General features: G+C 42.6%; 1 protein-coding gene across 1 annotated transcript; it reads right to left on the bottom strand.

The window, feature by feature from the left end:
* Positions 1–902: 902 nt before the first annotated feature.
* On the bottom strand, positions 903–27313 carry LOC105927062 (capping actin protein of muscle Z-line subunit alpha 2). Its single transcript, XM_012863656.3, has 10 exons — positions 27170–27313; positions 12405–12468; positions 9795–9846; positions 9236–9299; positions 7383–7589; positions 7159–7238; positions 5074–5152; positions 3755–3826; positions 3463–3525; positions 903–2029 (listed from the first exon to the last, which is right to left on the bottom strand). Exons 1-10 carry the CDS (start codon positions 27296–27298, stop codon positions 1889–1891), a joined length of 951 nt encoding a protein of 316 aa, XP_012719110.2. The 5' UTR covers positions 27299–27313; the 3' UTR covers positions 903–1888.

Genomic DNA, 27313 nt, shown 5'->3' on the forward strand with positions numbered 1-27313 from the left:
TCATGGCCAGGGAGTACTCCTCCTCCTGTCCAAGGACCACCGAAGACACCAACAACCCTTTGTGACCCTGCCAGAATAAGTGGATCCAGACAAAGGATGCTAGACTAAATACACTTTTTTGCTCCTAAACTCCGTCCTAGTAAAATGTTCAGGACTTAGTTGAAACATTTCTTTATTCCAGAGTGATCAAATCAATCACCTCTATCACTTGAAGACACCTTAGACAGAATGTAATAATCTGATTGCCGCTTGCCTTTGTTTTACACGTTAGTGTAATATTCTTTATAAATGTGATATTCACAGCACCAAGCGATTTTTATCCGTTGAAACCATGACACGCGGTCTAAATCCAGCTCTAAACCTGACTGCGCTTTAGGTAAGTTGTGCAGAAATTCATCTCTGCAAACTGCAAAGGACCAGAGCAATGTTGGTTCCACAAACTGTTTTAGCATTTTGGCTTCCTTTTAATTCAAGACATGACAAGTATCAAATCTGTTTCCACACTTGTTAGATATAATTTGAGATCTTGATAAAGACCAGATCTTTTTATGTTTTTATTTGCTGATATCCAAAAAAACCCTGAGCTGAAAAACGCTGCACGTTTTCATCTAAATAGCTGAAGCTGTTGCTATTTCAGACTAATGCATTAGTATTTGGAGTAAACAAGGAGAAAAGGAACTCCTGCCCCTGAACCCAAGGAGGTTGGAATAATCTCGGAGCCTGTGTGCATAAAGGGATGTGCTAGCTTAACTCTTATGGCGAGCTATTAAACACAGTAATTGGCTGATATTTAACAATACAGACTAAAGCAAAGTCAAAAAAAAAAAAATGGACGGCAACAAAAAAAAGGAGCTTTGCCTCTAACACAGTAAATGGTTTCAGAAATTAGAAGTGAGTCGGTAAATAGAAAATTTGTCATTTAATGCAACATAATTGTGACTGAGTTACAGTTAATCTCATGGAAATAAATCACCAAACCGACAGACAGGCTGTTTCATACAGGAATATATTACAATGTGCCTTGTTATATAATACAGTCAGGTTCTGTTTTTTTTTTTTTTAATAAAAAATAAGCACTGGAGGAGAAAGTGATGCTTTTTCATTTTATTGTAAATTGGACATTATGCACATTATTTAGCGACTCATGTCTTGTTAATGAAGCTTGTTTGAGTGGTCCAAACTCCCTGCGCTGAGTGAGAGTTCAGACGATGTCAAGTCAAAAAGGCTAAGGAGCACTGCAAACTTGAGATCTCACAAACAGGACAGGCGGTGAGGAGAGTACCAAAATGAGGGAACAAGAACACTGAGTGTGTGGTAATGTTGGCTGATTGGGCCAAAGATGAACACAAACCCTTGTATTATCTTCCTTTTAAGTACTTGACTGTATGGACAATTAACAGTGAAGTGAAGGGACTCGTTTGTTTTAGCTGTAATATCTGGGCTCGTTCCTAAATAAAGAAAATAAACCAAAAAAAAATAAAATAATAAAGTCTCCCAAAAATGATTTGTTTTTACCACATCTGCAAATTCAATCCTTTTGTCACCGGGTCCAAATAATGGTGTGGTCTCACTCGGAAATATTGCACGTGTGGTAATGAACTCTTTTTCCTATGTCTTCCAATGTTTCCTTTAGGTTTGGTTTTCATTTTCCCAAATACACTGACTTTTCTCATCGCGGAGCCAATATACAGAGTTTACAGTGCATGTACAGAAAGGTATGCATATAATATTTAACTTCTGGCTGCGAGACCAAACCCTTCTTTGTCCCTGTTTTCTCTAATTTTTGTACAAAGACGATACAACTATCCAGTCATGCAACATTGTTTGGGAGGGGGTGAGGGGTCGGTTGGGGGGGGCATCTGTCTGTATTCTTCTCTGATGTTTTTTCTTAAGCGTTTTGCATCTCCTTGCCGATCTTGTAGCTCAGGATCTTGTTCCAATCGATCTTGGTGCGTGTCACAGGAAGCTGGCGGCGTAAGGCTTTGAAGGTAGTGTCCGACATGGTCTGGTAATTCTCATTAATGGCCGTCTGTAGACGATGAAAGAGAGAAAGGGACAGAAAGGGAGGATAATGAGTTAATGTGGCATTTTTTTTTTCTTTTCAAAACTGATATCAAACAATTGATGCAACCATTTTCTCAAAGCTTGACTGCAAAAATGTTTTATGTAAAATTAAACATCTCAAAGTTTGTTTTAACATTCTCTGATGACATCTAGAAGAGAGTGACATCTATTCAGTTTGCATTTCAAGCCAAAGTATTAACACACCCCTAATAAATGAGCTTAACGCCTGGTACGCAGTGGAGCTGGGTTTGTAAAGTTCGGATCTGACATTACTGATTCTGATACTCTTATTTCCCCTTTAGGACTATAAATAACTAAAACATACTTTCAAAATGTTACTGTCCAGTAAAACAATTACAGAAACCCAAGCGTGTTATGTCTTGTTATGCATTCTGTGTATAATTTATTTATTACAACTATACAGGGCCTTATAAAGCCTTTCTGTGATCACGTTATTATATTAGAGAGGGGTATAGCTGGACATGGATAATTAGGTATAGATGATGGATGGATGGATGGATGGATGGATGGATGGATGGATGGATGGATGGATGGATGGATGGATGGATGGATGGATGGATCAAAGGTGACGTCACACTGGGTATAGGAGCAGGTTTGTTACACTGGATTTTACTATTTCAAAATAAAAACGTGATTAAAGATCTTAGATTTGAATCTGGGTTTTGCGACATAACTTGAAATATTAGCAATTAGCACAACAGTTACAGTTAGCACAAGAATCAAGAGTATTTTATTTGTCACCGCAGTGAAATTTCTCTTTGGCTATTCCGGTTCACATTACACATAATGAAGGCAAAAAAAACCCTGACAAACAGAACAAACCTTTTTGTTTTTTAGCGTTCAGGAAAGTCACAGATAAAGATAATGAGGTAGTAGAGTGCTTATTGAACAATGATGATTGAGGCTTTGTTTACAGCAGTGTGCATTTAGATAATCAGAGATGACAGTGTGCAGTAGACAGTAACATTTAGGTGATTGTAACGTATGACAGGCTAGTAACAGTGGGGTGATTTAAAAGCGTTGGACTGCACTCTCCCATCAGGGGGCGATTGCCCTCACAGCTCTTGGGAAGAAGCTGTTTCTAAGTATTTGTTTTGCCTTTGAGCCGTCTGAAGCGTTTACCTGATGGGAGAGGGGCAAACAGCGCATGACATTTGTGTAGCCTGTGTGCGATTAGCAGACAGTAACCTTGACTCTAAAGTTTCTAAAACATTTCCTAATCCAGAATGTGCCGTGACAGACAGCTGGATGCTTTGAAGGGATAAAAGTGAACAACCTTGCAGGGATGCGTTCAGGCTTCTGTTAACTGGTGATGTTTAACTCTCTGCTGTGCTGTAGCAGCCTGAATGCACAGCTTCACATCACTTTGTACATTACCTGATAGTCATTCTCTGCAGCTTCCATGATCTTAACAAACTCCTTAGCAGTTGTCGCCTCGTTCTAAAAGGATGATAAAACATTCATCAGGTGTTTCAGAACAAGAGAAACTGAGGGGTCAGAGCACACTGGCTACACCCACAGTGTAAATAAGAGAGAAGAATCCCCATGAAACTATTTACTAAATGTAACCCCCCCCCCCCTTTAGCACAAACACAACCATCATGGATGTATTTATAGACACCTTCCCACACTGCAAGTCAATTTAAGACAGGTTAGGGGTTATACTCACAGAAACCGACATGGACTCCTGAACCTCTTTGTGGCTCACCAGCTGAACATTCCCATCCTCATAGTAATGAACCTGTACAGATGAGAGGACAGAGCATTCAGTCTGTGTCTGACCTGCAGGTCCAGCTCAGCTGAGTTCAACAGTCGCCGTGCAGACAGGAGCGGTAAACTTGTGAAACTTATCTCTGATCAGCCAGCTGCTAAAAATACTTCTGTCTCCAAATTTAGGATGTATTAGACAACGTTACGTAAACTTAATCTTTATTTCGATTTTCTTTAAGAGCACTACACTATATGTGCTAAGTTCAGTCCATCTTTCTAGAATTCACCAGAAGAAATTTTGAATTAAAAGATGTTGACGGAAACAGAGAAGGAAAAAAAAGAAACCTAGGGTGAAAAGACGGGGACAAGTAGCGCACTAAATACATTTTTAAATTAGAAAGCTCTTCGGGGTTCCATCAGATGAAGACGGCTTTCTGATGCCTCAGTGAGGACAGGATTTCTTCCTCCTGCCATCTATTCAAGGCCTTTTGGACCCCCATGTCGTATGTGTGAGGGTCTGACTCCATTGATCTAGTAATCATTTTAAAACTGCTTCAGTATATTTGGGAAAAACATACATTTGCCCTAAAGATCCAAACAAAACTAATGCAGTGTATTGTGTGTTGAAAGACCTTTCTTCTGTGCATCAAGGACCTGTTACCAATATTTACTTCATTTGGGAGTATGAGTGGAGTTATTTTAGTTAGTAGCTCCACGGCTTAGTCTGACATGAACAAGAAGCTGTCAGACTGTTGGACACAATGTCTGGCGCTCTGAGGAATCTGCTGCTTATTTTTCTATTTTAGTTCTCTCCAGGTGAATGGGCTTGTTGCTAGGTGTGGCCCCAGACCACGCCTCCCTCTGAGTGTTGTTCAGATTGTCAAAAGTTGATGTATAGGTAGCATCTGATGTAGCTAGGGCAGCCTAGGCAGAAAGGTAAGGCACAGGGGGGAGTGTAGACCCCCGTTCTAAATCATTAGAGATGGATTGGATGGTCTAACTGGAATTAGTGTCAAAGACTCAACACAGATGTAGATATATATGCCAAGGTATTTCCTACCATGTGTAAGCCCATCGTGTCTGTTAATCTTTTTATTTATGCCCAGGGCTTCAGTTTTGTCTACATTTACCATATATTCTGAAAAGAGACCAGAGTGTGTTAGGAACTGAAAGGCCAGACTCCTGGTACTTCTGATTCAGCACCAAACAATGGCCTCGTGGTCCCGTGCACAAAAAGCCACGCCCACCAACGAGAAGAAGCAAGAGCAAATCCCATACCTGGATTTTCATGATTCCTGCCACTTGAGTGGTGGAGGGAGAGACGGTGAACTTCCACTCTGACCTCCAGCGTCCGTTCCTGCAGAGACATGACGCACACTGTAATTACCATCGACATTCCTACGTTTTGTGACCGGGCTCCAGGTGCAGCCGACCACCGCAGAACGTCTGCAACGTCAAAACGACGTTTGGGTCAGTTCTCAGATTCAGAGCAGAGTTGGCCAGTAAACCTGAATCAAGGGTTCGTTAGCAGTTTTCTTTTTAGGAACAGTTCCCGTACCGGCAGCAGACAGATTGCAAACGTAAAAAAAACTCCTTTGTAGTGGTGGAAGCAAACAGTCAGACGTGCACTTTGTTTTATAGTTGACTTTAGCCGTTTGAAAAAATAAAAATGGAAAGTGCCACACAGCAGACTGACTGTCATCCATTCGCTGCTGTTGCGTTTAGCTGAACATTGCTTCCATGTAGCGGCCGGCTGCCTGCTTCAATCCTCCCCATCACCTGGGCCTCAGTCCACCCTAGCTCTGCTGGTGTCCAGCAGCACTGAGGACGGTACGTTCATGTGCTTTCCAGGTCTTAGTGTTCTGAAGATGAACCCAGCAGTCATGATGAGCGGGTCCTCCAAATCAGCTGATCTGGCAGATGGACGCTCTCCCTCTGTGTACAGAGGGCTGCTGTCTGGTTTTGCCTTGCACCACGTCACACTCATCTGGTATTAACCTTTCTAGTTCAGAGGTTATGGGCGAGTGACCTCCTCCCAACAAGGAACAGTGGTGTAATATTAGTGGACAGACTTCAGCCTGCCGTTCCACATTGTGACCTGTCAGTTTTTCGCCAAGCGTGATGTAAACATTTAGATCATAGAATGACAGGATGGTCTGAAAGTGGCTAAAAAAAACACAAACATTGGTTTGCTGAAGAAAAACAAACTTTGGGGGGGGGGGGGTCTGGCCATAGACACCATCTAACAGAGATCCACAAGGAGTGGAAGCAGCTCTGCTGTAAATCAGAAAATACAGAATCTCAATACTAGAAAGGCCTTTGAGAGTTGTTTTTTCTTCATTTAGCTGGCAGCCACAGCTCTGTCAGTCCTTATCAACAGGCGACCTATAAATGACAGGTATTCACATATAAATGGCTTTTTTGCTACAGCCCCCCTTGCTGCCTGGGAATCAGGACACGCAAGCATCTTGTGATATCTGAAGGGAGATTGCCGACTACCTCATCTAAACCGTTAGGATAACAGAAATTAGCTCTGGATAAATATGAGCTGATCCAACCTTACCTGTGGTAGAAAATAAACACAGAAACTGACCTCTTTTGTATATTGTATAGGATTTCTTTGAAGAACAGCAAAAAGTGACCTTGGCTAGCTTACCTTGTTAGGGTTTTCCAAAAAAGTTAAACAAAACAACTGGACTCTTTTCCATAGTTTGAAGACGCTTTCTCAATTCAAAATGTCTGGAGTAGTGTGGAGCTGCAAGCTTTTTTGCAAGTTTCTCATAGCAGCTGGTGTTTACATTTTAATTTGATGCCATGATTGGCTAAAACCAACCATAAGTAGCCGGGCGGGAGTTGCTTCCCCCAATCAGCTCGGTAAGTTCTCCTGAAGGTCCCTCCTTTCCCCAAATGGACTCAATAGGAGCGCTCCCAGATTGATAATGTGCAGAACGGAGAACGCTGCGCATTATCAATCTGGCTGGCCAGGTTATGACATCACTACCGTTATCAAAATCCCAAAGCAGAATCCAGCCATTATTTCAAACCTTTTCTACCTTTAAACGACTCCCTTTCCTCCTCGTCACTAGTAGCAGACGCAAGACTTCTGGGCTTGTTCCACCTAACGACGGCCAAGCCCAGTAAAACCCAGCAGCAAAGAGGATTGGGCCAGGTCTTATCCAATTAGATCAGCATGATGAGAAACAGCTCAGCACCGCTACTGAGCGTCCAAAGTCCTTTGACAATTATTGTATTAGCCTCAGAAGGTGTATTCACTTCTTACACATCACATGCAACATCTGAGATTTTCTTGGTAATCAACGTGTCGAAAAAAGATCTAATTAGTTTAATCCGTTTCAGACGTACCAGAAGTTTTTGGGTTGAAACTGATGGCACTCGATGCACACGATGATGGTTTGATGCCCGTCGATGGTCTTCCCATAAACCTGAAGGGAGAACGGAGACGGGTGAAGGTGTCATTTATGGAAGAACGTGCAGGGCTAAAACTCTGCTCAGTGCGATGCTTATGTTCATTTCAAAAACAAAACTAGTAAACGGAGGGTTGTGGTGAAGCGTCTGTGGGAACGTACGGTGCACACTCCGTTGGGATAGTGCTCCTTGACGTAGGCCCTGACAGCGGCGTCCACGGCGCTCCTCCAGCCTTCCATGGAGCTCTCGACATCATGAGGGCGCGGGTCACTGGCCTCCTTCCTCAGGTGGTCAAACTTGAAGGAGATCTTATTCTTCGGGTCCAGAACCCGGCCGTTCCCGAGGTCACCATGCTCTGTGATTAAGACCTGAAACGCAGAGTGGAGGCGGAGGCAAGAAGAAGGAAAGAAAGAAAGAAAGAAAGACATCGTCTTTAGCAGGAGGTAGAGGAAGATCTAAAGTATAAGGAACACTACTGACGACACAGATGTCAGCTCGAACTTTCCATCTGCCTCCCTGCTCAACACTTAGCTCAGCCTGCTGGGTGTCTGACAGGGGAATTTCAGTGCGTGATAAAGGAACACAGGGACATGATGACATCTTTCCATAATCCACTGCAATCATTACAGAAGGCAGCCACATTCATTTGGCACAGCACACAAACCAACCCGGCGACAACAAACAACAACGCTGTCAGAAACAACTGCTGATCTTGTTTGTCCAGTTTTATTATATTCAGTTTCTCCATTAGACGCCTGAGTGACACAATAAAAGTGCATATTAGAAACTGCTCATCTAAAGAAAAAGGTCATCACAAAATAAAATAAAAATGTCCCAGAGGGGAGATCTGTGTGTGGGTGTGCCTCCCCCTCAGGGAGCAGAGTGCTGCTGCACCCAGTGGAGCCCGGGGAGTAATCTGTGGTCAAACGTCTTGCTCAGGGTCCCAGAGGGACAGAATGAGTTTTAAACCGGCAACCTTGCTGCCTCTCCAAGATGCAAACGCCAGGCTCGCTAACAACTAGGTCACCACTCCCACGTCTGTCTTTTATTAACTTAATGAGCCTCAGAAACAGTAATGGCTTCATGTTTTCCAGACTACAGTTGAGCATAAAGTCATTCATACCCTGGCAGGTTTAGGTGTGAAGTAATCTTAGCTTTAGCATGTTTTTCTGACGGGAAGGAAAAACATTTTGGAGCGGCTCTACACAGGAGCCAGGGCCCCTATAAAACTGGTCAGACCCCTGTTATGGCCCCTATACTGAAGACATAACACTAAATTAATTTATGATAATGTGCTGGAACTAAAACTGGAACTGGTTGGTCCCTTTGGGCCCATTCATTTATTTTTTACCTTTACACTTTTATTTTAACAATAATTTTAAAATGAATGTGTTACACTTTTAGCTTCAGCCGCATTGAGACAGGATCATAGTTTTCAGGCGTCTGCAAGCTGCTGTTCCAGAGCCACAAGTGCCTCTTTGGCTCAGTCAGAGCGGATGGAAGACATTGATTTATTTTATTTTTTTTAATCTCATCATATTTCCTACTAGATTGAAGCCTGTATCTATAAAAGGCCAGTGTAACACAGGAATGTCTCCTAAGCTAAACCTTCCAGCTGGAGCTCTGGCTGTGTTTACGGTTCCTGTCCCACCTCTGGTCCCAGTCTCCAGACCTTGAGCGTCTAACTTTCCATCACCTGAAACAAAGCACCCCCGCAGCATGATGCTGCCACCACCATTCTTCACAGTGAGCATGATGTCTCCAGGGCTTATACGCAGGTACGGTTTTCTCTCACATTTTCTGTGTAGGCCAAAAATTATGACTTTCAATGCTAGATTTAACAGAATGTTTGCCTAACGTCATTTTACTGAGGCATCTGTTGCAGTAAAACCGTGACTAGGAAGATGTCACTGTTTTCAAAGTGAGGAAGGTAAAATCTAAGCCCCTGCATTAAAACTGCCTGAACAGCTGTTCTGGAACGTTTTTTTCATGGATGAGTGAAACGACAGCTCACCTGATCCTCGTAGCCCTCAACTTTCACCGGAGTAAACTGGTCCAAGTTGTACTGTGCAAAAGCACTGTAAGAAAAAAAAAATGCAGGTATTACAAGTCATACTCTACTATGGTGCAGTCTCTGAATATAAAGATGTTTCAGGCATAAAGATGATGTAGACAGATGAGCAGAAACACAACCCCTCGTGGCTAAAGGGATCCCTGGTATCAATCTGTTGTCTACGCCTCTCCTTGTAAAAACTAATCAGAGCCCTGCTATATAAAGGCCTCCAGTTCTGAAGCTAAAGCACCTCTGGCAGTGTAATCCTTATGGGGTCCCCCTGTTGAGCAGGAATTGGCTGTGGACCAGCACCAGGATGTTTACTGGAGCAAGTCTGCTCTGTGCCAGCCAAAATGTTCTCCACGGGTCGGAGCCATTTTTGGCCGCATAAAAGCACCGACTGTGTTCTGATTGTGTCAGCGCGTCGGGTTCTGTTGACAACGTTTAGCCACCGTGGACACAGACCTGGGCTACAGAAGCTGGAGACTCTGCACATCTAAGAGCACGAGAGGAGACTTACTGCGCTGCACCCTCCCTGAGAAGATTGTCATTGTTGAGCAGCAATCGCACATCTGGGGAGAAAAAAGGAGGGATTATTAGTGAGGAGACTGAAAAGCAAAGGTAGGAAAGAAGTGAAGGTGTTCGATGACACAAAGACAAATTTGCCTCCCATCAGACTTTGCAGGGTTTACGCCAGAGGAGAGAAGCAGACATGCTAAATTAGCTCAGTGGGAGAGGCTTCAACATGACTAACAGATCAAAGTGGGCTAAGTATTTTGGGGAGAGGGGGGGGGGGGCTCTATTCCTGTAAGCGTCTGTCAGACTGCGATAAGCTAAAGACAGACCCCCCCCCGGTAGAAGTGGTGACAGATCATGGCAGGATTTTGCGGTGCCAAAACAGAGATTCTGCAGGATGAGCTACAACTGGGTCAAAGCATCTCAGTCCCTCTTTGTTCCAGCGGTGGATGCTGTGGTGCAAAACGGAGAAACTCTTTCAGTATTGGTGATAACTTTGGTACCGGCATCGTTTCCAGCAACTCCGAAAGGTTAAAAAAAAATGTTAGGATGGAAAGATGTTATTGAAGCAGTCAGGAACAATGAGAAGAAAATCCCAGGCTTGAATGGTAGCTGGTTCTTATCTGTAGGCTCCACACCTAATGAAACAACACAACGGCATGTGGAACAGTGCCATAAGGGCACGCTTAGATCAACTCTGTCCGGTTTTAGAACTCTTGGAGCCAGACTTTACACAGCTTCTTTACAGCACAGTTTGTAAACTTCCGTACCTTTATTTCGTCTTTAGAAATGACGAAGAATAGCAGTTTTACTGTGGTTTTGGCATTTTAGACAATGGTTAAGGTCAGAGGTCAAGTTTAATTGGAATTTGAAGTTGTCAAGTGTCCAAACAAGTAGAGATGTTCCTTTTCATGATTTCAGAATGTGATCATTCTGTCCGTAGGTAGAAAACAAACCACTAATGGGTAAAATGTTAAGATCCAAAGCAGATATAATGCACAGCAGCCTAGCATAGGACAAAGTGAAAAGCACTGCACTGTTAGATGTTTGCCCTTCAGAGAATGGAGGGGAAAAAAAAACAAGAGTCTGGTGTAAATTTGTCCATTCTGCACCATTTTCCCCATACTTCTCCAGACCTGGAAAATCATGGAAGCAAATTCCCTACCTATTCAGCCTCTCCCTATGAACCATGAGTAAAGCTTATATTCCCCATGTAAACACATTAACATGTTTAAAGATTAAAGCAACTTCTAGGTCCGTCTAGTCATCAGGCCCTTTCAGAGTATCTGTATTATCGTGATCTCCGCATGTTCTGTAGGCTTGGCCATCAACACTTCAGAAAATGAAGTCGACCCAGTAACGTTACCCCCCTCATCCCCTGCAGAAGGTAGCGAGGAACCTGGAACCAATGGGAACTGTAAGAGGTGCAAAGTAAGATCAAATATTACTATTGTTGGTCATATCTGATCAACCTCCAAAGCAGTCAGTTTACTGCAGGTTGAACTATCCTCTTCTAACTGCGGGTTCCTTACAGCCCCAATCATTAGACCTGAAAACAGCTGTCTGGTGGGCGAGTCTGTTGTATTAGCATCCAGTGCAGGCCCAACCAGAGAAATACGGTCATCAGCAGAATCAGATGCAGATAATAAAATGTTGAGGATGGTGCACAACAACTTTACTTGTATTCAAATAACTTTCCTCCCACACGTTCCCCTGGTTCCCCAACCTCAGCTACCTAACCTAAGGCGTGCAGGGCCTGTGATCTTGATGGATCTGCTTGGCTGATGGAGAAGGATGAGATGGCGGCTGGGTGGAGTTCCTGCCAAACTGGGGTCAGAAATCTAGTGTTGCCATCTGTTTACAGTGGATACAGCGGTGACCGCGTAGAAGAATGTGCGACGTGCAGGAACATGTCTAGTATGTCAACTTATCTGCAGAGGAATCACTGCAGTCGGGTCTGCTGCCCACAGCTTTTAAACAACCTCAGACAGGAAAATGCAATAACTAGAGAACCTGGAAGTTTCCCAGGTAAACGTGGACGGCTGTGTGCCGCTGAGCAGGATCTAGGACTGAGCGCTTGAACCGCAGCATAAATATTGTTTACTACTGCTGGGTAATGCTTGACCTGTCTGAAGAGGGGTTATTAAAGAGTTTAAACTGGGGATCAAGGCAAACACCTTAAAAATCAGAATCATTTTGAGCTAAGCTACCTCATTCCTTTTTTTTTTCCTTCTTTTTTACAAAAATAAACATTTTGAAAAACTGAAAATGGTGGATTTTCTTTTACTGGTCAGCAGAAAACTGGGATCCAAGCTGTGGCGTTTGTGAACCCTTCAGTTGTTAAATCATTAAGTTCAAACTAAGAAGAGAATCTACCAAAAAAAAAGAAGATTTTTAACAGAGTATCTAATTCCTGTCATCATGTTGTATTCTGAATGGTCAGCCGACTGAATCTACCAGATCTCACTATTTTATAGACCTAAACTATTTGAATTCATTCTGAAAACTGTAAGCGTGAATTTAATCAATAAAGAAATGACATTCCTGAATGTGACAGAAGATGTGTTAACCAAGTCATCCCTCTTATTAAACTACAATGAATCGGCGCACTCACCATTGAAAACTTCGTTGAACTCTCCTGGCGGGGCATGGATGACAAAGTTAGCTGCTATGCGTACCTGCATGGAAACACATCAGACATGAGTTAACCCACTGATGCCATCCACCCGGAAACCTTTAAGCATTTGCAAGAGATTAAAAGGAACCCATGAGAAGTCCTTCCTCAAAATGAAAAACACGATGGCAGAAAATATTACTGATGAAGCATATAGAACACTTTGCAGAAGTGTGCGTCCGTCCTGGACTGTCTCCCATTATAACTACAAATTTCAAGAGTTTTATTGGGTTTAATTACCGACAGTGGAGGGGAAGGAAAATGTTAGTTTCACAAAGCAATCTGAGAGGCTCGGCCTGTATCTGTATTCGGCTCAGTCAGACCAGGACACCACTTTTCAAGCCTCGCCACATATTTTGAGTTCAATTTAGGTCAAAACTCAGACTGATCCATTCTAGCACCTGAATCTGCTTTGATGCAAAGCGGATGACTGCAGCTCGGCTCGGGCTTGGAGCGGACCTGGGCAGGTCTGGGGTAGCATCTTCACCCCTTCCTCTGGGACTGGCCTGCTGTTCAGCTGAATCCAGCTCTGACTCAGCGCCCTCAGCTTCTCTGTCCTGGCTGAACAACCACAGCACAACGCTGCCACCACCAGGTTTCAGGGGGATGTACAATGTTAGTTTTCTGAAACACAGCCTTTTGCATTTAGGCTAACACTGTAGCATTTTGCTAACATTTGCTGTGTCCCCTGCACGACTTGGAGCAAACTCAACGTCGGACTAATTATGGCTGCCAAGTTTGCAGAGTGCATAACCCACATTTAGTTCATTTGGAAATGTAAAATGTATTTATTTATTTAAATGCCCATAATTGTAATTATGCAACGTTAAAAAACTTCTGCTTTTAGCAAAACAATGGCTGGCTGGTATATATCTACTACCTCCAGGTTAAATAGGTCTACGCCATGCAGCCAACAGGGGGGGTGAGGTATCCGCGTTACAGGTTTGGAGCGGTGGAGCAACACCCTGTCAGTCAACCCGCAGCCACCCAAGCAGCTCTAACTACCTTCCTTCTCTTCTGCTGCAGCTCGCAGCACTTCCTGTTTCCAGGTCACATGTCCAACTGACAGCGAGAAGACAGCCCTTCCCTCCCCTGCCTGCTTTACGACCATATAAGGAAATAAAAATGTGCTGAGGTCTGTAGCGCGCACAGTTTCTTGCCCTACCGCCGTATCTGTCTGGCGCTCTCTATCAGTGGGACCAGCCGGGCTTCCTCTGGTACCGCCGCTTCATCTGCCAGAGGAGCTCCTTATGAACCAGTGTGTATGTGTGCTGACACGTTGTGCTTCTGAGCGAGTGTTGGTGTCCCATGGGCCATTATTAGCAGGGTGTGTGTATACATGTTCTCAGGTACTCTCACAGAGCCGCAGATTGATTCTTGCTAATGAGCGATGCTCAGAGAAATGAAGGCACTGAGGTGTGTGTGTGTGTGTGTGTGTGTGTCATTAGTGCTATCCCAAACAATATCTGCAGGATCCAATCAACAAACACCTGAAATGTACAGTGAAAGGTGCGTCTGGATGATCCACATATGCACTATGTAGAGGGTGGTGGAAAACTGTGTTTGTTTGGGATGATGACCCCCGTAGAAAGAGTTATTTGCATTTGGGTGTCCCTCCTTAATCTGGATGGCAGCATAAACACACTTTGTCATTCGGAGGTCTTTCCCATGACCCATCTGCCAAACTACTGAGAGATGCTCCCTGGGCAGCAGGCCCCTGGTCGCTTTTCCATTAAAGTTACGAATAACATCTGGCTGCCCAGATTGCACATTTTCCTGACATGTATTTGCGTTGCCATATTAATAAACAGTAATGCAAAAAGCAGATTTTGGTTTTATTTTTAACTGAAAACCAGTTTTTGTAAAGAACTGTCCTGTTCCAGTCTTTCCTGCTCGGTGGCCATTCTCACATTTGCTTTCTGAAGCTCTGGATGCCACACAAAAACATTTACCGTCAATATGACAGGCATAGGAAAAACTTTTTTATTTTGGTTTCATTTATGATAGAGCTGGAGCTGCTGCTTTGCCTGTGACACAAGCACAGCACCCAGAAAAAAGGTGAAGACAGGAAGCTATCTCATACATATTCCAAAATGGTGGTTTTGGATCGAAATCAAGGAAAGGAAATTACGATTAAAAAAAAGTAACTCAGTTTTTATGTCAAGCTTTTCGTCTGGGAGTTGACCTGAATTCAAAGTGCAACTAAACACAAGCTGTGAAACATGCTTGTAAAACAAGAGGGTGGCCCTGTGAATCTAAAAAAATTAAAATATAACAAAATGTTTCTACTAGTGGTATTACACAATGAGCTAAGCTAAGTCAGCAAGTTCCGCCCCCTTCAAAGAGTTCAGAGAGCACGTGTTCTTTTCGATTTAATAAACTTGCAGTTTTGGTAAAAAATTGGTAAAATGAAGGGTTGAGTTTGAATTCAGTGTTTGTTCTGTGTCTGATTGCTAAGCAACAGCATAAAATGGCCAGGGCTGCAGTTAATATATATGTTTTGAATTTGTTGACAATTATCAATATCGATCAATATGATTTCCATTTTATCGATATGCTTCTGTTGAAAGCTCTCCAGGGTGCATTCTGATTTTGGAATGTTAGATAATATCCTAGTTTTAATATAGCAAATAATTTTGCCATAAATTCTTTTACCTTAATTTACTTTTCAAGAAATAAAAATGACATCATGGTTGTCATCAAAAAAAAACATAAAAATTTTTTCCCATCAAACTTTGGATGAATTAATTTTGAAAATAATATGGGTTTTTTTCTGGAAATGTACTCTTCCGTGGCCCTAATATGTATTTTTTAATTACAAAAATAAATGAATACCAGAATAAAAGTAGTATTACGAGAAGTCCAGGGTTTTGCCCACTGTGTTATAAACCTGGCAGGCCGCCAGGCTTTACTTGCCCCGCCGCCAGGCTTAGTGTTATTTGTTTATTTTGAATTTGTTTTTTGACACACCAGCAATAGTGACACCATAGATAGATGGTATATAGTAGGGTTGTCAAAACAATCAATGCCTTGATGTTTGAGAGCAACATAAGGTCAGTACAGCTCCTGTATCTGCAACAGTTTAGTAGTAAACCTTGCGGACATCATAAGCTAACGCTAGCTGTTATTGACGGACACGGACCCCCAATGACCAGGTACTGTTAGTCTGAGCTCCCCCTTCAAGCTGCAGTGTTACACCACACAACACCCTGTTCAACCCCCCCCCCCCCCCCCCCACCCCCGCCTCGCTTCTGTGCGCACCTCCTCAATCTCTTACCCTCAGTCACTGAGCATCGACCCTCTGAAACACTATATACTATATTAAGACCATGTTTAAAATCTATCACAATCTTCACCCCCTGAGTGGGTAAAGAATGATGGTCATGTACCAGTTGCTCATTCTACACAACACTGGCACAAACTCCAGCTTCAAACTTAATCTAAAATCCAAAGAAATACTTGTTTGAAAAAAAATCTGAACAAATTGACATATAGTACAAAATATAGACTTATATAGAAAAAGAAAATCACTGAAACGCTATTGGCAGGTGCTCTGCAGTTCCATCACTGTGCTGCTCCCTAATAGCTCGTCTCATACAGTTACAAGTACTTCACAAATATCAAGTGTTTAAAATGCTGTGAATTAGCTTTCTTCAAAAATGTTGAGTTACATGAAACACTTAGAAATTTCTGTTTAGGTCAGCTGAGTGCTTCACATAAGATTTAGATTCCAAACAGGAAGGGAATGCAAATAGACATTTGGTGTTTTAGAGTTGCAGGGAAGTTCACATTTCTTTTGAAAATAAACCAGTAGCTCCAAGGCCAGGGGGCTCTTCCTATAGACTAGAACAATAAAAACAACATAAGGCTGTTCTGATGATGACAGCAGCACAGAGTTCCTTGCTGTGAGGATCAGCTGGTCCCCATTTGTTCATGTTAAACTGGAGTGAATGCCCTGGAGTTGCTGTGAAGTGGTCTTTCATCTGAAAATCATGATGCTGAATTTTCTGATGGGATACTGATGTGGATCTAAATTCACATTTTTTGTATGTGGCTATCATTCTTTTTGACAACACTCTTCTAGGGCTTCTAGGACATGGTAACATTTATAGAAAAAGAAAATGTTGACTGCAGGACTGAAAAATGCAGAAGAATTGCTTTAAATGTAGCATTTTCTTATAGCTTTTGGGAAAGTTTTTTTTTCACTAAGAATTGCAGCACAAATGCTTGGGGATGTTCCAGGAAGAGAAGCTGAGAGGAATCATCTAAAAAAGCCTATTCAGCAGGAGAACAAAATGAAGGAAAATTGCAACAAATAGAAGAGCCTTCCTGTCTGTAACAGCTTCCTGCCTATCCAGGGCTGGAGAGACCTGCAGAGAAGTCTCCATCAAGTTCAACTATGTGTCAGTGGGACCGCATGGAGGGAAGATTGAACAACTTTCAAATGCCCTTTCCAGCAGAGCGCCACAGAGCCTGGGCCCGAAAGATAACAGATGTACTAGTTTAATTTCTCTCCAATAGCAACAGAACATTATCAGGGTTTTAGAACGTTCTTCCACCTCTCTAAATTGATGTAAACCATGCATTAGTCTAGGGCTGGACGATTTAATATATTTATATATAAAAACAGGGTCTATAAATAGCTCAATAGTAGAACTGTTTCTTAACTTTTGCCTTTAGCCTATCATGTGGGTTAATACTAGTCATTATGTCCTCCCAGCCAATCAGAAACACAGAGCCAGGAACGCTCAGTCACCAAGCTCCGCCTCCTTCCAAGTGTTCAGAGAACACATGTTCATTTTCTTATTTAAATTGTTAAAAAAAAGAATCGTTGAATGAAGTTTTGAGGCTGAATTCAGTGTTTGTTCTTTATCTAAAATAGGCCAGCCCTACTTCAGTCTTCCCAAGTCATCTGAAATGAATAATGAAGTTGGCTTCCTGCTGTGTGATTGTTGGCCGTCGCGGCTCAAAATGCTCGTCCGTCAAAGAAAATCTCTGTTAATGAAAACGTGGTCGCTTGGTTTGAAAGATGCACCTGTTCAGCTCTCTCCTGACCAGAGATCACCCACAAAAATATCAAGGTGCATCTGATGTTTTCTTGGAAAATCATGCAGTGTGACCGCTGCTTTGACCAAGGCCTGCTTCTGGTTCTCTGTCAGCCCGCCATCACTGCTTCTGCGCCGTATCCAATAACAAGCACCTTAACATGGGGGACCTATTGTTCACCACCGTGCCGTCTGGTCAGCCCGATTTGTCACAGGCAGTATTGCTTCAGCAACAAGTTGTACAATCTTGCATCTTCCTTCACACAGTGCGACACGCTCTAGTACTGTATACTTTCTCAAATGGTAACGTCTGCGCTGGGCTATGGAGGGAGCTACCCAGAATGTCTTCCAATCCTAGACAGTCTAGTCTGTAGAGCTGGGATTCTGGCGTGAACCGCCACCCGAACAGCGTCAACAAAAGTTCTCAAACAAAAACTCAACAGGACATGTGGGAAGTAAGGAACCCCCGCAGGGTGGGACTAAGGGTTGTGTCTTTGAGCTCTCTGAGCCTAGACACCAGCTGGTCCCTATTCTCCATGTACTCACTGTATATTCATGCTCGTATTACCCGACGACCGCTCCCCGTGAAAGGCGCTGCTATACCCCACCATCCCTTTAAGGAGGAACTTTGTTTAATCCTTACTGATACCCTCTGATGCTGACACAAAAGCCCCCTAATCCCAATCAATCCCCAGATAGACCGTAAACCACAATAAATATATAGTAAAAGAAAAGAAATGACAGGGAGAACTGCTCTGTTCCCTCTGATAATACAGCTGCCGGCGACTTGACTCATGTGTCGACGCAGATACACATCTACACATTGCAGGAGCCCCGCCTTCAGGCCAGGGTTTAATGTCTGTGCCCTCAACCATCACTAAGAGCAAGAATTTATAAGCAGTAAGCCTCAGAGAGAACAGCAAACAAAAAAAAAAAAGACAAAAGGGCTTTTTCTACCGTTAAAAGTTGCTTTTGAATTTTTTTAAAGTCAAACTGAATGATATTGTGATGTAGGGCAGGGTTTGCCAAAGTGGGGGTCAGTGGTAGACACCGTAGGGGTCGCACATCATGTGAGAGAATATCCTAGTTTTAATATAGCAAATGTGTGCCTTTCATTGTGACAAATATAATTTTTTTTCTTGAATATTTACAAAATTTCATTATCAGAGGACATCCGATTTTCCTCTCAGAAATGTGTTAATCAGTTTTTTTGAGGAAATTTACTCCCCATGGCCAATAACCCATTTCTTTAATCTATAATCACCATAATAAGATTTTTGTATGTGGAAATTATGAGAGTAAAGTCATACCGTAAGGTGTACAAAGAATAAACAATACAAGAATAAAATCGGAATATTATGAGAACAATGTGCTACTATTATGAGAATAAATCACAGTTGTTTGCACGTTTCAAAGTCCTTTCTTATTTGTAAAACCGATACGTAAACATAACTTTACAAGATGCTCAACACTTCTTATTTCAACACAGGGGTAAGACTGTGCTTTTTTGCTAAGAGCTCTCATAAAATCATGTACCAAAGGGGGGTCACCAGTCTCAGGCACTGTTGTCTTGGGGGTCGCAGACTGAAAAGTTATAATTTATACAAAAAACGAATTACTCAAAAATGCAAATTTGCGTCAAAATCAATATAAACCGACTCATTCACATTGGCTCAAATTGTCACACATCCTCTGATTGAAGCACTTGAATAACAAGACTACCATCCCCTCAAAGGAGGGGCCCAGCTAATAACAGCTAGCGCGTTAGCTATTTAGACTGGGAGGTTCTCTCCTACGGGAACTTTACCCGTCGTTTTATGTCGCTCAAAAACATAGACACGTTCAAAATAAACAGGCGACGCTTAGCCTGGCGCCAGGCTTACAACACTCTGGAGGAAACGCTGAGTAACATTTAGTTTTATCAAGAGCAAATTGACAGGCGAATGGAAACACACAGTGGCACACCAGAGACGCACATGTACAAGAAAATAAAATCAGTGCATGACTGAATCGAAGGTTTCAGAAAATAAATGATCCGTTATACTACGTGGTAGATACTGTTACTACATCCCACCAGACAAGCAGCAATCAGGTTGTTGGTGGCTGATACACTTTTCAACTTTTCTTTGAAGCCTTACTGGGCGATTGAGACTTTCTGAAGACAACGCATACAAACAGCTTTGTGTTACCTTGGTTTTTACCTTAATTAGACGCAATGAACACTGATCAAATAAGAGGGGGGGGGGGGGACACGGCTTTCTCAATAGAGGGCGTAGTTAGAAATCAGACTCTTGTAACTTCTTCACTGTTTTTTTCTTTTAAGTTAGCAGCCCAGTCTTCTTTAAAACAGGCAAGGTGCTGAAACTGCTACAAAATATGTCAATGCATAGTTGTGCTCAGCTGGAAACAGGTACAGACAGCACTCCTCTGTTCATTCTTCAGCTGCAGTCGGACGCCACCAGGCCCAGCCGCCTACTAGGCCCCCCGGCTTCCTATTAGATCAAAGTCCGACCAAGTAACTTATGCCGCTGTGTGCGTTAAGAAATGAAGATAACAAGGGTTAATCTAAAGCTTGATGCTCAGACCTCTCAATGACATAAGAGTTCCCATGTTTTTTTAAATCACAAAAATAAAAACGCACAGGTGAGGAAAACACATCGCCAACACAGCTTTGGTAGTCTGTAAAGGACCTAATATTTGTGATGAATGCTTAATTTTACTCAAAGTTTAGTAAATTATAAAACTAAAGAAACAGAAACAGGAAGCATGCATCTGTTAAGCCAAACAAGCCAGTGCACAGACCGGCGGCATAGTAAAGATGGTATCACCCTACAGAAGAACATTTGTTTCAGACTTGTGGGGTTCTCTGTGTAACTCATAGAATAAAATAAGTTTGCACAGTGATGCATGCAGCACTGCTGGAAGTTAATATATAAATAACTAACATCAGGATTACACTTTCCTTTAAATCCATGCTTCACATTAATTCCGTCTATCTACGTAATCCCAATCTCATTTTAAGGTACTTTATAAAACACACACACACACGTCAACTTAATATTGAAGTATAATGAAATTAATAATATCATACAGACACATTGAGTTACACTTGCATAAAGTCCCATGCGATCATGATTACAATACACTCCAAGGAAGCAAAAGAGCTTGTAGACTGAAAGCACAAAGGCAGAGTGTAGGTCAAGGGTCATTAATTCAAATTGCTAAACGCCTTCATGGGGCCCTTTCTCATTCATTAAACAGAAGACATTTTTGTTGTTGTTCGTCGTCGTTTTCCTATTTAGGCTTTTCCCTTGGAACGGTCGCCACAGCGAGTCATCTGTCTCCATCTAACCCCATCTTCTTCTCTACACCAGCTACCTCCGTGTCCTCTTTCACTCCATCCAGGATTCTATGCTTTAGTTCTCCATTGGTCCTTTTGACTCTTCTTAGCGTTTTATCTAGAATCTAATTTCTTGTCCTGTAAGATAATTTGAATTTTGCTTTGAACGCATAAAATGCTATTCATCCTCAAGCAACCGGAGATCAAAATCTGTGCACAAAATATTTTAAATATTATATTAAAAGCAAAAGAATAGCTCAGTTCACGCTTTTTCTTGTGCCAACGTCAATAACTTCTCAATATTTTCAAACATTTCACAAAATAAGCATTTAAGAAAGCCCGTTTAAAAGTGTCCAGGTGGCCTCGCATCTCTGGACTTTGCGCATTTGTCCAGCTTTACTACGCTAACCGTGAAGGTCCCATGCACATTATAGGTGTCCTTTACGTGCCTGTAACAAGATTAGCAAAAAAAAAGGTTTTATAGATGTCTTTGAGGCTCGGATGGAAGAGGCCCATATCTAGGCAGGAGTCTGCAAACGGCAGACCGCTGTCACATCTAATGTCTCATTACATGAAAGGGCTTTTTAGCGGTTTCCACCCCTGGATATCATACATACTTTTTATTAAGCACACATTTCTGTATTAAAAAACGTTTTGCTGGTCTGATGTAACATTGTAATCTTCGACGTCATGTTGTCATTAGTTGTAAGCAGAAAATCATCAGAATTAACAGAAATAAAGACTGTATGATATAGTCACATGCACTTTGTGAATTAAAGTTACTGAAATAAATTAACTTTTAATAATATTCAAATTTATTGAATGGGTCAGTTTGTCCAAGGGACTCATGATCTAGTTAAACTATTTACTGCTGCTGTAGAACTCAATGCCAGCTTCAAATGCTCTATAAACTATGTTTTCTTACATACCTATAAAACAAATGGCCTGTACTTGTACGGCTCTGTACCAACTCCTGAGGACCCCAAAGCGCATTTTTATAATGCAAAGGCATAAATACATTTAGACACACACATTCACACCCTAGCATCTTGCCACAACGACAGACGGTCAGAGTGGGGGTTTGAACTTGCAACCACCGGTTACAGCTCAAACTCCTTAGTTCCTGCGGGACTGTCGCTACAACACCACAAGCCCTGGGTTGCTATCCTGGTTCACCTACCATGACAATTACAGAGTGTGGACAAACCAATCATTCATCGATTACTGATGTGGTTTCATCAAACGCTCACTTGTTAAATCATAACAGATGGATTTAGATCCATTTAATCATTAGCCGCAACTTACTGCACGTAATTCCTTTAACTTCCTCATTCGTCTCTGAAGAGCTACATTAAGTAGGCTTGATCAACAAGTTTATTACGTACACCTTCCTTCCCTTAATCATATAAGAAAAATCAAAGGTTTTCTGGCATCAATCAATAAATAATGTGCAGGTCTAAAAGTTAAAATAGATCCGATGACAAACCATTCCTAAGACCTGATCCAACATAGCTCTAAAACATTTAATAAGTGAGCTGAAGGAGTGATGTAGCAACTATGTTCTTTAAATATTCAGGTTGAGGTTTAATAACCTGTAAAGTTTGTCGTGAATGTGATAAAGTCTCTGTAAAATAACTTTAAAGGTAAACTGTAAAACAAACAAAAACAGATGTTTTTAAAACTATTCAGGTAGTCAGATGAGAGAACAGGAACAAAGCAAATTGAGTAACAGCAGCTTCCTGTAATACTGTGTGGTTTCTTTGCTGCTAGCAGGAAGTCAAAGGGCCGCTACTCAAATGACTCAAAGCCTTTCAAGAACCTTTTATGAGAATTTGCACAAGAGTGGTTCCTATATAGTCATTTCCAAGTCCTGCACCTGTTCTGAGACAGGCTTTCAGGTTTTTTTATGGACCCTGACAGCATCATCTAACTCACCAGATAGTCCTCAGTCCCCTGCGACAGTTTCAGAACCTCCCAAATAAAGTCTTCAAAGTATATCCAGTGATGAGACAAATTCATTAATGCCATCAAATAAACTCCCCACAGTGCTTAGTTACGTCAAACAGTCACAACGAACAGAGCAAAAAGACCCTGGATTGCCACTAAAACAACTTAGTAGTTCAGATCTTTCTTCCCGTTTTCAACAAACGGGCTACGGAGAGCAGTCTCTGACAGATCAGCAATCATTGCAAGTCAATTGTTGAGTTCAGATAAAACATTGGGAGCAAACCCAAACCGCACAGATAAGGTGACGGAGGTTGAAAAAAAGACTGTTGTCAGAACAAATTTGCATGCAGTGTTTAGCTAAGTTCAACACAGAACTGGGACATACCGCACAACTTCTTGCCACAACAATGACGTACTGTCAGCCAACAATATTATCACATCAAAATGTCTAAATCCTTTATAAAACTACACAAAGTACTGGGAGTACAGTCCTGAATACGCTGTTGGTGGGGTAAGCAGGAAGCAGCCAGACTCAGCAGATGAGCTACCTGCCGCACAAAACATTACGACTTCAACTGGTGCGTAAGAGAGCAAAATAAAAGTAAACTTGTGTTAAAGTCAAAGTGCATCTGAATAATATATGCACTTTTTCCCCAAGTCCAAGATTCAAGTAAGGAAAAAAAAAGGCTTAGGCTGCAACTACTTAAAACTGCCTACGCTTGAATGCATATGTAGTCTGTGGAAGGAAAAACTAGAAATATCTCTTCTGTTTCCAAAGAGAAGTCTGAAATAATTGAGCGCTTCTATACAGTCAGACATTTAGTTAGTCTAAAGGCTTTTTCTGTATTAACAAAATGCAGCTAAGTGAAGACACGAGACACAGCAGAGCAGACAACGGCGCTACCAATTCCTCTTGGAGGGTTTTCAGACAAACGCTCCACTGTTCTCTGCTGAGAACTAGCAGAAAATACGTCCAATTAACCAAGATTACTGCTCTGAAAAGGTTTTCTACATGTTATCTTTTGGAAAGGACGACTAAACAACAAGACGTCTGGAACGATGACTTTAGGCCCGATGAGGCTCAGGAGAGATGTCGCGCCATCATGCAGAGCAACATGTTTGACGAAAACCAAAGCTACATCCGTACAAACTTCTTGGACCAACTTTCAGGCAATGGTTGTGGCAAACTGATGATCTGGGCTTGTTTTGCAGCCACAGGACCTTGACATCCATCTACAACGTGCGCCAAAGTACTTTCAGAGTTAAATGGGAAGCCATCTGTCAGGCAGGAAAAGCTTGGCTCAAATAGTGTCGGGAAACCAGACATCGGTCTCTCACTCACCAGCAAATCTACGGTAGAACGGGTGAAAAATGATGAGGCAGTCGGCGTTTCAGTAAAACTTGCAAACATAAAAAGCAACATTTATCAATATGAGCAAAATATATGGTACTTGAGCTATCTTATTTAGATGAAGTGTCGGAATCAACTATTTTGAAGCTGAATACAAGGCAAATTAGCCGTAACTAAGCGCAAAAAGAGGGGGGGGAGGGATATAAATCCACTCAGTTTGGTCTATGATTCGCCAAGCGAGGTGGTGACAGTTCAGTCTCAGCTGACTTGTGTGGAGCTTGATGGTCCACGTGGAAATGAGACGCACTGAACGAGGCCAGCAACTCTTGCAGCATCTGTATTTTTCCCTGGTGTAGCCAATATTCTCCTAGCCTCTAGGGGGCAGTGTAGGGAGACTATGACTAGCGTACAACACCACCCTACTTCTACGTACAGAAGTAGAAAACAGTTGTTTCCAACATTTGTAGCGCCTCGTCGTGTCTTCCAAGAGGGACAGGAAGTTCTTCCCAGCAGCCGCTCACAGTCTGTTGGTCCAGGACATCTTCACGGGCCGAAACATAGTTAGTGTGTGGTGCGGAAACACTGGGCGACGTGCGGACCTCACGGATGCGTCGAGAATAAACCAAGCCGGCTTTGCTAGTCGAGGGAGTGACGTGGGGATAGCGTACCGTTTTAAGCTTTTCTGCCATTATCATCTAGAGAAGAACAGTACTGGGAGACACCGCTGACATCATCAAAGCACCACGCCTCCAGTCGTCCCGCGCTGCCGGCTCCAGTTCTGTGAACTCATGTCTGTGCAGCATTTCACCATCTTCCCATGTGATTTTTATGAACGGCCAGAAGAGCTCCGGGGCGGCCCGTCTTTGTGGATTTATGAAAAAAAAAAAAAAATGTTTTGGAGAAGCTAAAAGAACTCGCTCACAACCAGAAAGTGTAAATCTAGTTGCGTATGTGAAAGATTAAGCGACACCCAAGCTGACAGATTACTGTTATCACTGTGTGGTAGCCATTTTTTTTGGGTCAGAGCTGCTCAGAAAGCTCTGACCGTTCATTTTTAAACTGACCTCTGGGAGCTTTCCTATTTACCCCCCCCCCCCCCCCCCCACTTAGTGCCATTTTAATAAAGGCCTTGACCATATAGTAGTGAACAGAAAACCTGTTATGTAGTGTTTGACATTCTTGAAGCACTGATCTACATCAGTGCATCATGGGACCTGAAGAAATCTGTATGAACAAATGCCCACAACAAAGGATGAAGTGAACCAGGCAGAATCACCCAAACCCATCTACAGCGATGAGATGTGAAAGCGCTGATAAAGAAAAAAATGTTTGTCCCCATAAATAAAGAAGAGAGTTGTAACTTTAAGCCCTTTAAAATGTTGTTACACATATGTGTTTGCTGCTCTTGAATCTACGTAAATCTATTTAGGACAACGGAAATTTGACCGGGTTTTAAATTCTGGGGTGAATTTTAGCTTTACATTAAGAGAGCAGTTTGTGTCCATTGGGCCCTTCTTCATACTTTTGAGTATTATTCAAGACATTTATTGCAATCATGACACCATTACAGTTTTGTTTCTATTTATTATATTCCTCCCCCCTCCCTTCTATGTTGATTTAATCGCCAAGTTGCTTCATACAACAAGGAATTTGACTCCAGTTCCAGTTTGCTCTCATTTGAAACATTTAAATACAAATACAAAAAGGTAAATAGAAATATTTTTTCTTGTAAATAATATGCCTTATTTTTTTTTTTTTAAATATCGCATTGCTGCAAATTCACATGGCACTGATCTAGAAGAGTTCATCAGCCAGTCAGGGGGAAGAAACGGTCTCTGTGGCGGTAAGCTCTGTAAGTTTGTGTGCAGGGTGTGTGGGGTCCGCAGAGACGTTAGCGGCCCTTTTGCGGACCCCAGACCTGTGCAAGTCCCCGAATGGAGGGAATGTCGGCCCTGATGATCCTCTCTGCAGGCCTGGTTGCTGCAGAAGAAACCTGCAGCGTTTTGTGGACGAGCCAGACGCAAAAGAGGTGGAGGAACACAAGACAGACTGATAAATGGGCGTGATTGGGACGGCTGACAGTTTCTGCTCCATTTACTGTAAATCAAACTATTTTCATATATGGGATTAAAAAAAGAAAGTAAATTTGACTCATTTTAAAATGGAATTGCATAAAACAAAACAAAATGTATGAAAATCAATGTTGCTTGCTTGCTATTTGACACAGCGATACGGTAATAATGCTTTAACAAACAGGAGAAAACTGGTTGATTTGCTAAAAAGGGAGAAAAAAAAGGAGAATACAACACGAAAACACCTCCAGAGTGTTAAAGTCACGTTGATGAAGCTTTTTTTTTTTTAAAGTGCCTTTTAAAATATGTCTACGGCTGGTTCCGTGTTCTACTTTTCCTTCTTTCGGCGGAGCTCACAGCGCTCCTCCATGGAGTTCCCAGTCCCGTCCGCACGCCACATCTGGCGGCTTTCCCGGACTCCCACAAACAAAACAAGCGGGAAGCGATTCCCTCTTTCGGGCTGCCTGAGGCAGAAAGCCCCGGCGTCCAGCAGCGCAGGGCGTGTTGCTGTTCGGAAGTCTGGCTCCGTGTTAGCAGGGCGCAGCTAGGCTACATGACCGAACCAAGCTAGCAGCTTTTGGGGTCCGAAAACTTCCACAACACCGGCAACCCGGGAGCCCGACGGGGCAACGACCACCCGACCGGCTGGACACCGAGCGGGGGGGTCGGCCCAGGTGGATTTCTAACATGTTGGCTGCTCCTATTTTGAGTTAGGACCGTACAAGGAGCCGCCGTTAGACATTCGCAAACGAGCGGAAGTTGAGCTAAAAATAATAAAGCAGAAGCAGCAGCGGCGGCGGCTGAGCTTCGGGCCCGGGCTTCTTCTCCAAATTCCGACACGCCGACCAACACCACCGTTTGCACAAAAAAGCAGCCGGGATACGCAGGTTGAATGTACGGTCCGAACGCTTCATCTGCGACGATTAACCTGGAATTTATCTGAACATTACCTTTTCCTCGTCGGATAGCTGCTCCTCATGATCCGCCATCTTTTCTTCCGGCACCACCAGCTTGTCAGAGCCCCGTGACGTCAGCGCCTGGGTGGCTTCCCAGCTGAGCCTCAGCGCAGCGCTCATCATGTCCACGCCTCACAA

Source organism: Fundulus heteroclitus, chromosome 2 (assembly GCF_011125445.2).
Source record: "Fundulus heteroclitus isolate FHET01 chromosome 2, MU-UCD_Fhet_4.1, whole genome shotgun sequence".
Taxonomy (NCBI): domain Eukaryota; kingdom Metazoa; phylum Chordata; class Actinopteri; order Cyprinodontiformes; family Fundulidae; genus Fundulus; species Fundulus heteroclitus.

Bases quoted from the DNA above. Each gene is read 5' to 3' on its own strand.
- LOC105927062 (XM_012863656.3), bottom strand. From the start codon at position 27,298: ATGATGAGCGCTGCGCTGAGGCTCAGCTGGGAAGCCACCCAGGCGCTG. The intron at 9,300-9,794 runs GTAAGTCTCCTC...TTTTTCTTACAG, and splicing joins CTCAGGGAGGGTGCAGCGCA to TGCTTTTGCACAGTACAACT. The intron at 3,526-3,754 runs GTGAGTATAACC...TCATCCTTTTAG, and splicing joins AGGAGTCCATGTCGGTTTCT to AACGAGGCGACAACTGCTAA.